At 36.2% G+C, this 12060-nt stretch overlaps 1 protein-coding gene across 1 annotated transcript; it reads left to right on the forward strand.

Annotated features, from left to right (window-relative positions):
- Positions 1–408: 408 nt before the first annotated feature.
- LOC134747181 (BOS complex subunit TMEM147) lies at positions 409–9882 on the forward strand. Its single transcript, XM_063681769.1, has 5 exons — positions 409–587; positions 659–800; positions 2442–2564; positions 8006–8211; positions 9673–9882. The coding sequence occupies exons 1-5, from the start codon at positions 511–513 to the stop codon at positions 9812–9814; spliced, it is 690 nt and encodes a 229-aa protein (XP_063537839.1). The 5' UTR covers positions 409–510; the 3' UTR covers positions 9815–9882.
- Positions 9883–12060: the final 2178 nt, after the last annotated feature.

A 12060-nucleotide genomic window follows, 5' to 3' on the forward strand; every position in this document is an offset into this window, starting at 1 on the left:
AATTCGATACAAATCATAATTCAATATAAAATAAAACATAAATCGTAACTAACTTTACTGTTACATCTTTTACATTTTAAAAGAAAATTTATAATTCATTCTGCTGCTTTACAACGTAAAAAGGAATCACTTAACATTTCGTATTATGCATTATCGGCGCGTGTAAATAACAATCTGGTTTAATATTACTATTATATTACTCTGTGTTTGATAAATTATTAATATAAAAATATAATTTGTTAAATAAAACTGTTAGTGACATAGTTTGTATATAATTGATAGAAAAAAAAAACGAATTTTATTCAGGTTAATTCAGTGTCTAAACGTTAAACGGAATAAAAAGTAATCATGGCTGTCGTCTACGTAACGTCAATGTCACTTTGACATATTAATTGATGAATGAATTTAAATTTGGCTGGATTTGTAGTTTTGTAGCATTCTTGATTGTTGTCTTTATTGAGTTAATATTACTAAAATATATGGTCAAAATAACTTAAATAATTAATAAAAATGACGCTTTATCATTTTGGGAACTGTCTTGCGTTAGTTTACGCTCCATATCATATGGCCTACAAGTTTTCTGGGGTGTAAGTAAGATGTTTTAGGTTATGTTAATAATCTAATTTGGCCTATTAAAATAAGAAAAGGTATGTTACAGATCTGAATATGCAACGTTTTCAAAATGTGTATACGCTGGAGGCCTGTACATCTTTACCCAGTTGTGCAAGATGCTACTGCTTGCTACATTCTTCCCCGATTATGATTCTAACCAAGCAACGGGTGAATATGATGTGTTTCTGGTAAGTTATGCTTAATAACCATAAAGTACGACTTTGTCAATCTTAGTTTACTTACGGATTTACCTCAATCATACTTTTTTATTCCACTTCACAACTAATGGTTTAATCCAAAAAAGAAAATATTTTTAAGTTCTGGAATTAAAGTTTATATTAAGTTGAAAGTTATTGGAATTGGTATGTTCTAACATTTAATGAAATGTAAAACTGGACTCCTAAAAAGTGTCTGACACAAGGTGCGGGAATGTTTGACATTAGCCAAAGAGTAGGTATTGACTTAAAAAACAGACTGTACTCTAGCAGGCTTCTGCCTTATGAATATTTAATGAAATAAAATAATAAATTAAAATTAATATTTTTTATATTTAAAGAAACTGCTACCAAGTGAAACACATTTTTTCACCACACCAACGCTAGGAAAATATTTACTATAAAACATTTCAAATGAAATCCAAATGAACATTATTTAATACCTATCATTCAAAATCATCATTTAAAAGTTAATTCTACTTGCTGACATCAGAAATCAACTCAAAATTTGCTTCAAATTACTTTGCCACTCTTGTGGACAAGTTGCAACTTTCTCTTCCATTTTTGAAAGATAAAGAGGGTCTTTACAAGCTTATGTGGTGAAAATAAAATTGTATCATAGTGTGTATAAAATTTACAAAGAGGTCATTATTCATTAGGCATAATATGATGTTATCTCAGACTAACATATCTGTTTAGCTCTACTCTTACTCAAATCATTCTCGCACTGAAAACCCTGATGTATGATAATGTGCAGTAATCAGATTTCTGCGACAACTGCTGTTTGGTGTTTTTTATCCTGTCTACCTTAAATCATTACACAAGTACAAATAGTACAATAACCATTTTTACTTTTTTTTGGATTATAAAAATTTATAGAAAGACTGGTAAATGTAGTGCAGCATCAGTCTTAAAGATCAATCACCGTTGGTCCTATTTACCTAGGATAGACAGTATAGCCACAACTTTTATCATTTATCCTTTAAAAATACAAGACTTCATATCAAAGGGCATCATTGAAATACTAGACTTATATCACTACTACTACTAATACTAGACTTATCATTGAAATGTTTTACCAATGAATAACAGCAACCATTATTATAATGTCTATTTGGGAGGGGTGCGCAGAGCCGAAGCCAACACACCTCTACATCTTTGACGTCTTTTGACACTTTAGTGAGTTGGAATGAGAACACCAAGCGGATGCTGCCCTTCCTTTTCAGGTTGTCTGACCATCTAGATTTATTTTTTACATTTTGTTTTCTCTTGCACAATACTCAATTATATTTCCCATTCATATATCTGTTTTCTCAAGTTCTGGGTATGTCTTTTATGCGGTCATTTCACTCATGCGGATCCGCACAGTACCCTGGTGTGTTAGCATATGCTCATTTACATATAGCGATATTCCATTTGCACACGGGGGCATCATCCACATTCAATGTTTTGGATCATTCTCAAAAAATTTGTCTGAGGTCTAATTGTCCATACAAAATGTATGTAAAGAGTCATGGTAATTAGACACAACCGCAGACATATTCTCAGAATAACCCTTTTATTTATTTCTATATGAATAACTAAATTAACTAAGTTAACTTATACTTTTTCCAGGAAATCCTGAAGGCGACTGTAGACCTGGCTGATCTTCTTGGGCTCTATTTTGCCATTAACTCTGTGCCTGGAAAGGGCCATGCGAAAATCCTCACAGCTGCTATAGGCTGGGCTAGTGCAGAGGTATCATCAATTTTACAAGCTTTTATTTAACTTGCAATGTTTGTGCAGCACAAGGCCGCACTGACTGGATTGCCATTTGAGGTGGGACGTTGAAATGATACTACTTGCTCGGAAGATAGATCTATATTGTCTAAAATAACATAAGTGACAGCTTATATAGTAGAGTGGTATGCACATGTGAGGGTAAGGCGTAGCACACACTACACCTACAGTATGTATGTATCAACAAATCTTGCAAGCTAAATTGGACCCACTTCCCATTATTCGATTGAGCTGAAACTTCACATACATAATGTAAGTTGGATGGCAATGCAATATTAAATTTTCTAACACATAATAACATTTTGACTACTGTCACACATGGATTTTAAAAGTACAGCAGCAGCACCATCTGGTGGTGTCTAAGTGGTAAAAAGTATAGGTACATCTCAGGATGTACTATGTTGATGAGGAAATACCTGAATTTGTTCTTTCAGTGCACACTAAAAGCCTCATAATCGTTGAAACATAGAGAAACATACTATTAAATGAGATTTATGACAGTGAAGTTTGTTGCCATTATTATGTATACATTTTAATCTGGTAGAGTTGTGGATTCTTTTTGTGTTTGGTGTTTTTCATCAGAACCTTTTATATTTTCTGAAGTAAAACCTTGCAAATCGTACAAACCAACATGCCAATTATGGAAGGCTATCTATGAATTTTATACGTTCGATCGTAATAGTACATTACTACAGAGGCTGGGAAGTAAGGGGTTGCCGGCCGAATGCATATATACGGATAGTTATGAGGCCGACAACCCCTTTCCACGCCGATGTATGTATAGTGCTTTTCTCAAACATGCAATGAAATAAATAAAGAAATCTCCACGAAATTAAAGTTTTATTTCTAAAGAAACTAAAAATAAACGAGGCACAAAATATAACTACTACCTATACGTATCTTTCTTTATCACACGTGTCGTATATTTTACACATGTAGTTAATCAATTTATTACACAAATTTTCAAGATATATTTATTGCACAATCGGATTAAGTCTCACCTCGAAATCCTTCCAAAGATATGAAATTTGGTATGTATGTTAATGAAAGGTCTCTTTTTCATGTCCACACTATTTGATATTTGGGGACCTCGAGGAATCGCAGCCATCTTGAAAAATGTGTACCATCCTGGAGAAATTTGCGTTTTACTCTAAATATATGTTCTCTATGTAAATATGGTATAAGGCAACATTAAAGCTTATTAAATTCTACACAAAAAAGTCAAAGATAACTGCGGAAAAAATACAGTTATAGAAAATAATTGCTCTAGATTTAGCGCTTATACCCTTTCAGAGGATATTCTCTTAATATGAAACTTGGAGGAATATGAATTCCACTTCTGTCTAGACATTTGTACACGTTCTACTCCAATATGAACATTTTACTCGACTGCGACTTAAACAGAAAGTAGGGTTTAAATACTGAAAATCAGTACACCCTGTAGCTCAGGATACTTGACGGATTTTTTAAAATGACATATCGGTAGATTCCTTTTGCCCATCACAACCTGTTTACACCTGTTTTATTAAAAAATAATTAATACAGCCGCCTTGAGAGTACGCCGAATAGTAAATCATATTTTTACTTCTAGCGCCTAAACTATTGAGTGGATTTCAATAAAATATACATCAGTAGATCCATAATTGGTACACGAGTGCTATGCAATACAAATTTACTAAAATAAATGCAGGAAAAATGTGTAAAACTTAAAAATGTGACTACAAAAACAGATTTTAGGTCTTAAATGGGGTTTACACAATAGTGACAGTAATGAAATTTGACACCTACAATTTCAGGGATCCCTGTTTTCGTGTCATATACCTAGTCGGCTCATAAGTTCTGTCACTGGCCTTTAAAATTTAAATTTGGAACTCCTAAAACAAAAACCGTTCTGCATTTGAATTTCGAATCTTTATTAAATATTTGAGTAGTATAATTTTGCAATTTTCTGTTTTCTTCAACATGGAGTGGACGCTTAAAGATAGCCGTACCGCAATAATTGCACTATATCGTTGTGGTCACTCGCCGACTAAAATTTTTAAACTACTTGAAAATTTAAAATTCTCTCTAAGATTTGTGTATCGTACCATAGAAAGATACAGTGAGGTCTCTAGTTTAAATGACAAGAAAAGAAGCGGTCGTCCGCGTACAGCTAGGACTCCAGCGGTTGTACAAGCAATTAGGGCACGCATTGCCAGAAATCCCGCTAGGAAACAAAAAGTTATGGCCCTCCAGATGGGTTTGAGCAAAAACACGATGAAAAGAGTGCTTAATCAAGACCTGAGACTTCGTGCTTATAAACGAAAAACTGGCCATCTTCTCAATGGTCGGCTTAAAGCTTTAAGGCTTAAAAGATCTAAAGCTTTATTGAAGAAGTACGCTAAAAATAAGCACCGTTGTATACTGTTTTCGGACGAGAAAATTTTTGACATAGAAGAAAACTGTAATAAACAAAATGATAGAGTGTACGCTCGCAATAGTAAAGAAGCGTCTAATAGCATTCCCCGTATTCGAAGAGGTCATCACCCTTCATCTGTGATGGTTTGGCTGGGAGTTTCTTATGCGGGCGTCACTAGTATGCATTTTTGTGAGAAAGGAGTAAAAACTAGTGCCAAAGTGTACCAAGACACGGTGTTGACTAATATTGTGAAACCACTATCCCATACGATGTTTCTAAACCAGCATTGGGTTTTCCAGCAGGACTCTGCTCCAGCCCATAAGGCAAAGTCTACACAAGCCTGGCTCGCCTCCAATAAAATCGACTTTATACGGCATGAAGATTGGCCCTCCTCTAGCCCAGATCTTAATCCTGTAGACTATAAAATATGGCAGTATTTAGAGGAAAAGGTGTGCTCAAAACCTCATGCAAATCTAGACTCGCTGAAAAAATCTCTTGCTACGGCAGTGGCCAATATCGACATGAAAGTGGTGCGTGAATCCATTGACGACTGGCCACGAAGACTTCAAGCCTGTGTAGATAATTATGGCGGTCATTTTGAATAAATGTTATACATTTAGATTCTCTAGTTTATAAGCTTTCAAACGCTGTACAAATTATACGGAATAAACTTAAACTTTTGATTTTATTTGATACTATGTATATGACAGAACTTATGAGCCGACTAGGTAATTGGAGCTTGGGGATCAAACGCCATCTTGAAAAGTGTAAGTCTTTTTAGGTGTTTCTTTTTTTCTCGGAATATCTGGGTTTTAGTGTGAATACTGTGTATGGCGAAACGAAAGCTTATTAAATTCCACACTAATAAGTTATACAACACCGTGTCCCAAAAACGAAGCCTTTTTCTAGAAATAGGGCTTACAAGTTACAAGGGAAGCTTATAAGTTTCCACACATTTTTTTTTCGTGGCAGGGTAGATAATGTTTTTGTGTTCCAGAAATTGATAAAAAAAATATACAAGTATTTTTTTCTGACCCGTCTTAAAATAAAATTTTAGTAGATGATTAAGTTTAACCATTTGACTTCTGAGCCATATTTCTAGAAGAAAGCTCCGTTTTAGTTTATACCTTTTTTGTGTAGAACCTAATAAGCTTTTGTTTCGCTATACACAGTATTCACATTAAACCCAGATATTCCGAGAAAAACAGAAAAACCATAAAAGACTTATACTTTTCAAGATGGCGTTTGATCCCCGTGGTCCCCGAAGCTCCAATTTTATGACACGAAAACAGGGATCCCTGAAATTGTAGGTGTCAAATTTCATTACTGTCACTATTGTTTAAACCCCATTTAAGACCTAAAATCTGTTTTTGCAGTCACATTTTTAAGTCCTAAAACTCCTAAACATTTTTCCTCCATTTATTTTAGTAAATTTGTATTGCGTAGCACTCGTGTACTAATTATGGATCTACTGATGTCTATTTTATTGAAATCCACTCAATAGTTAAGGCGCTAGAAGTAAAAATATGATTTACTATTCGGCGTCCTCTCAAGGCGGCTGTATTGATTTTTCTTTAATAAAACAGGTGTAAACAGGTTGTAAAGGTCAAGAGAAATCTACCGATAAGTCATTTAAAAAAATCCGTCCTGTATCCTGAGCTACAGAATGTACTGATTTTTAGTACCCATAACCCTACTTTCTGTTTAAGTCGCAGTCGAGTAAAATGTTGATATTGGGGTAGAACGTGTACAAATGTATAGACAAAAGTGAAATTCATATTCCGCTAAGTTTCATATTAAGAGAATATCCCCTGAAAGTGTATAAGCGGTAAATCTGGATTCAGCTATTATTTTCTATAACAAGATGTATTTTTTCCGCAAAGATATCTAGGACTTTTTCGTGTAGAATTTATTAAGCTTTAATGTTGCCTTACACCATATTTTCATAGAGAACGTATATTTAGAGTAAAACGCAAATTTCTCCAGGATGGTACACATTTTCCAAGATGGCTGCGATTCCTCGAGGTCCCCAAATGTCAAATAGTGTGGACATGAAAAAGAGACCTTTAATTAACATACATACCAAATTTCATATCTTTGGAAGGATTTCGAGGTGAGACTTAATCCGATTGTGCTATTATGTATCTTTGATTTTTTCGCCTTGCACCCGTCTGACTGTAGTTTTAGCCACATAACTAAGATTACATAGTTTTTTATGTTAATATTATGCTTCACATACATCGTTGCCTTAAACATGAAATATAATTAACAGGTATTCATTTAATATTTCCGTCGAAACTCAATTTAAATAACACAATCAACAACGCACAATAAATCCAATAAAATAGAATTACAGAATGAAAAATGTTAAACTTTACCTCCAAAACGATTACAAAAATACCTATGCGTGTTTGAGTAGACATTTTTACCGCTAATATTTAAATAAAATATTTTAAATCTGTATTTGTAATTATAGTTTGTCAAAGGACTGTCTTATTTCAAACATAGACAGAGAGAATCATACTATCTTTATCTTACACTAGTACTAGCACTCGAAAGAAAAGAATGAGTATAGTTTTTTTTGTTCTCATTTACTGCCAATTTGGTTTGACCAACTATAAATTTGCAATTCAATATTATTGGAATTTGTTAATAATGTTTTATTTATTATTATTTTTTGGAAATTCTATACAAATAAAACTGCAATATATATCAAATATTGTTTATTGTTTTTTTTTATAGGCGTATTGGCAGAATGTCATTCCGAACCAAACAACAAATATTGGTTATAGTTTTTTTTTATGCTGTGTCACAAATATATGTGAAATGGAAATTAAAAAAAAAGCCACTTCCCGGCCTAGGCCTGCAACTTTGTATGAAACTTCATTACAGACCTCTCGTCTAGCCGCGCCTGAGACGTGATACTTCCTAAAGAACGTAATATCAATATTACATAGCATGTTTGAGAAAAATTTAATTCGATATTTGCACTCGTCTTCAGGTTGTCGTGACTCGTAGCGTGATGCTATGGGTGGGTGCGCGCGGCTCCGAGTTCGACTGGCGCTACGTGCGCGCCGCGGCCGAGTCCAACGTGGCGCTCCTGCAGCACGCCGCGTCCGCCGCGCTCGTGTGGCTGTGGACCCGCTCCGACCTGCCCCGCAAGCACGCGCCCGTTGTGGTCGCGCTGCTGGCCCTGTCTCCCTACAGGTATACCTACACAACGTGCTGCAGCACGCCGCATCCGCCGCGCTCTTGTGGCTGAGGACCCGCTCCGACCTGCCCCGCAAGCACACGCCCATCGTGGTCGCGCTGCTGGCCCTGTCTCCCTACAGGTATACCTACACAACGTGCTGCAGCACGCCGCGTCCGCCGCGCTCGTGTGGCTGTTGACCCGCTCCGACCTGTCCCGCAAGCACGCGCCCGTAGTGGTCGCGCTGCTCGCTCTGTTTCCCTACAGGTATACACAACGTGGCTGTAGCACGCCGTTTCGGCCGCGCTCGTGTGGCTGTGGACCCGCTCCGACTTACCCCGCAAGCATGCGCCCGTCATGGTTGCGCTGCTGGCTCTCTCCCTACAGGTATACACAACGTGGCTGTAGCACGCCGCGTCAGCCGCGCTCGTGTGGCTGTGGACCCGCTCCGACCTGCCCCGCAAGCACGCGCCCGTCGTGGTCGCGCTGCGGCCCTGTCTCCCTGCAGGTAGGTATACCTAGACAACGTGCTGCAGCACGCTTTCTGCGCTTGTGTGGCTGTAGACCTGCTCCGACCTGCCCCGCAAGCACGCGCCCGTTGTGGTCGCGCAGCTGGCCCTGTCTATATAGGTATTCACAACGTGACGTTGCCAAAAGATAGTGCATTATAGACCTATGTTCGTGATTATTCTCTATTGAGCGAAACTTATTTAATCAGGTTTCAGAAAGGCCTTAAGATTGTTATTCATGTTTTTCAACCGTCGCAACCGTATTCTGAATAAAAGAAGCGCTACGACTTTTCAAAAACTGCTGCTTGAACCCACTGCACCCATGTATTCGTTTTGTACAAAACAGGAGCGGTATTCGAACTTTAAAAATCTAACACATATGATGCATCGGAATGAGAATGAAAAAGTTTTTTTTGCAATGCATGTGCTCGAAAAGTGCGTTTCCTACGGAGCCATATCATGCGGAAAGTACTACTTTTCCGCACTAGTGCTTTTTTTTTTTTTTACAGTACATACGGTGCTACTTTCTCGCACTAGTGCGGAAAAGAGCACTTTTCGTGCATATGTCGAAAGTGTAAAGGGCCATATGTAATGTAAAACGTTGTACGATACACATGCGAATAGGTAATTCGCAACTCGTGTCGATTTCAAACACTCCTTTTAATAATTAAACTTATTTGCCATGATATGTTTTCTTATTTACTCGCACAATGCATAGTAAAACATTGTATAATACACGTGCGTAAAGATGATTTCCGACTCGTATTCCTTTATACACTCGTCGGAAATCATACACTTTCCGCACTTGTTGCATAAATAGCTATTTGGTCCTCTGTGCGGAAAAAACAATTACTCTCTTTTGAGACTTGAGATTAAAATTTAAATTCAATAACGTTTATAACGCCCACGATTTTTTTCTAAACCGAATAAAAAAATCTTAACAAAAACTGTCCTTCTATTTTTTTACAGAGCACTGCTCGAAGACGCCGTTGGCTCCCTCCTGTCTTTGAGCGCGTGGTCCCTGCTAGCATTTCGAGCACTCAACGCTTCGGTTATTGGACTGACCGCTTTAGGCATGTACGCTGTATTGGCCCAACAGATTGGGATGTGATTACGTTTTGTATTTATTAATGTAGTGTAATTTATTATTTCATATGTAGGTATGTGGTGTATTGAGAATACCGTTGTTTTATTTACAACCCTTAACTTAATTTAATTTAATATATATTTATTTCGAATAACAAGATCCATACATTACAATAATTAATGATTAAATTACACTATTAATAATAGCTAATTAATTTAAAGCATTGTCAAATCATAACACAAAATTTAGGAGAAGCACAAGAAATATTATAATATACCGCGATAGTTACTCATGAAACAAAACTATGAAAACGGATTATATCGCGTATATTGAATTTATAATACATCCCGACGTTTGGAACCCTTTGTAGTTTTTCCTCAGTCACCCGTTGCCTACGAACGCTGTAAAGGGTTCGAAACGTCGGTATGTATTATAAATTCAATATACGCGATATAATCCGTTTTCATAGTTTTATTTCATATGAAGGTACTTACCGAACCACCACCTTCGCGGTAAACTTGGGAGTCGGTTCGCTGTACGTCTGATAAGGACGCGGCTATGGGTAAGAGCGAGATATTGTTTATTGTATACATGTACAGTACAGTGATGCATCAGAATACATGGTGTTAAATATAATCTTAGGAATAGTACATGCTACCCTGTGAGGGCATTACAATGACGTCAATGACTTATTTCTATACTTATGTTATGTTTGTACATCTTATGTCATTAATACTAAAGTTTGGTGAATTATGGTATTATACAATTTAATTACATACATTCAAATTTAATCTCATTAATTATGTACGTACATATTTGTCACATCTAATTGAATGTCTAGTAAATTTAAATCTCTGTCATTAACGAATTCGTCTATACTATAATAGCATTTTTTTGTCAGTAGGTTTACGAGGTTTTACTTGAATACGCTGTAAAAAATAATGGTGCGAAGGGTTATCGCCCCAAAGAACATTTGAATTTCGTGCCTTTTTCTACTGACAAAGTTGTTTGACAGACTGTACTATAGGTACGTCTATTAGTACGTACTAGGAGGATATAACCAAACGGAGCCGCCACGTCTGTAATTTGCTGTACAAAAAAGTGCCAATTTTTGCAGGGGAGGGGAACGTCAAATGTATACGTAACGTCATCGTCAAAATAGCCATGTCAGATAAACGTCAGTCCATACATTGTGTATGACCATTGGTCGACTATTATCGACAGAGGGGAATGCCTGTTAATAGCTACTCCATTTGGTTATATCCTCGTAGAGTACGTACGAGGCATGAAGTTATATCATAAACTGGAGCGAGCTGTCACTTTTTTGCCATACTAAATTAAACCTTATCACCGAGCCAGAAAGGTGTTCGTACCAGACTAGAGAAAACGGTCCACATGAGATAGCAAAAGGGGGTCGCGGTGTCCCACTCGCACATGTTGCCAATGTTAAAAAGTTACCATTTTGGTAGTATTTATATCAATAACTACTAAAATTAAATACCTTCTTATAATATTTAAGTGCTATATTCAGAGTACGGTTCTGATATCTTTTACGTAATTTGTAAATAATTATGATGTCAATATTATTAACTGATTTAACCAAGCATGTGCACAACAAAAAATACTATAATTTTAATACGGTAGACATTGTAGTAACTTTGAATATTAATTGGTATCCCCAACTTGATGAAGAAATTTTCAAAATACGTGAATGGCGGCGCTCAGGATTTATTTGCGAAATATAGTATAAAATGGGTAAAAGATGTGTGAAAGGTTGCAGGAGTGAAAGTTTTGCTGATTGTGGTATATCTTTTCACAGGTAAGCCTCAACTATTCAAGTTTACGATAAAAATACAATACAAACATTGTCAAACTCATTAGGGTGACTATGATGTCGGCACGATGTGAATCGGTCTTACAGAATTCTTATGTACGTAGGTAACTTACTTAATGTAAAAATAAGTTAAGCTAAATAAGTATATATATATACGTTAAAATCACCAAGGGGAGAGGGGGGTCATAAATAGGGCAAATATGATCACATGATTTCTGGACGACCCAAAACACACATAATAAAAATCTTATATTTAACTTATCACACCTAATTTATCATGACATTTCGTGATTTTTAATCCCACTTGGTCAAAAAATATTTTATTTCATGCAGGTGTACGTTTTGTTTCAAAGATCTATTTTGTTCCCGCGGGATTTTGAAAAAAAAAACAACCTGTAATTTTCATTAATATAACTCCCTAGGGAGTTATACTTTT

The sequence above is a fragment of the Cydia strobilella genome, chromosome 1 (genome assembly GCF_947568885.1).
Source record: "Cydia strobilella chromosome 1, ilCydStro3.1, whole genome shotgun sequence".
In the NCBI taxonomy this organism is placed as follows: Eukaryota; Metazoa; Arthropoda; class Insecta; order Lepidoptera; family Tortricidae; genus Cydia; species Cydia strobilella.

Coding starts and splice junctions, on each gene's coding strand:
- LOC134747181 (XM_063681769.1), top strand. CDS start 511: ATGACGCTTTATCATTTTGGGAACTGTCTTGCGTTAGTTTACGCTCCA. Junction 801..2,441: donor GTGAATATGATGTGTTTCTG/GTAAGTTATGCT, acceptor TACTTTTTCCAG/GAAATCCTGAAGGCGACTGT. Junction 2,565..8,005: donor TAGGCTGGGCTAGTGCAGAG/GTATCATCAATT, acceptor ACTCGTCTTCAG/GTTGTCGTGACTCGTAGCGT.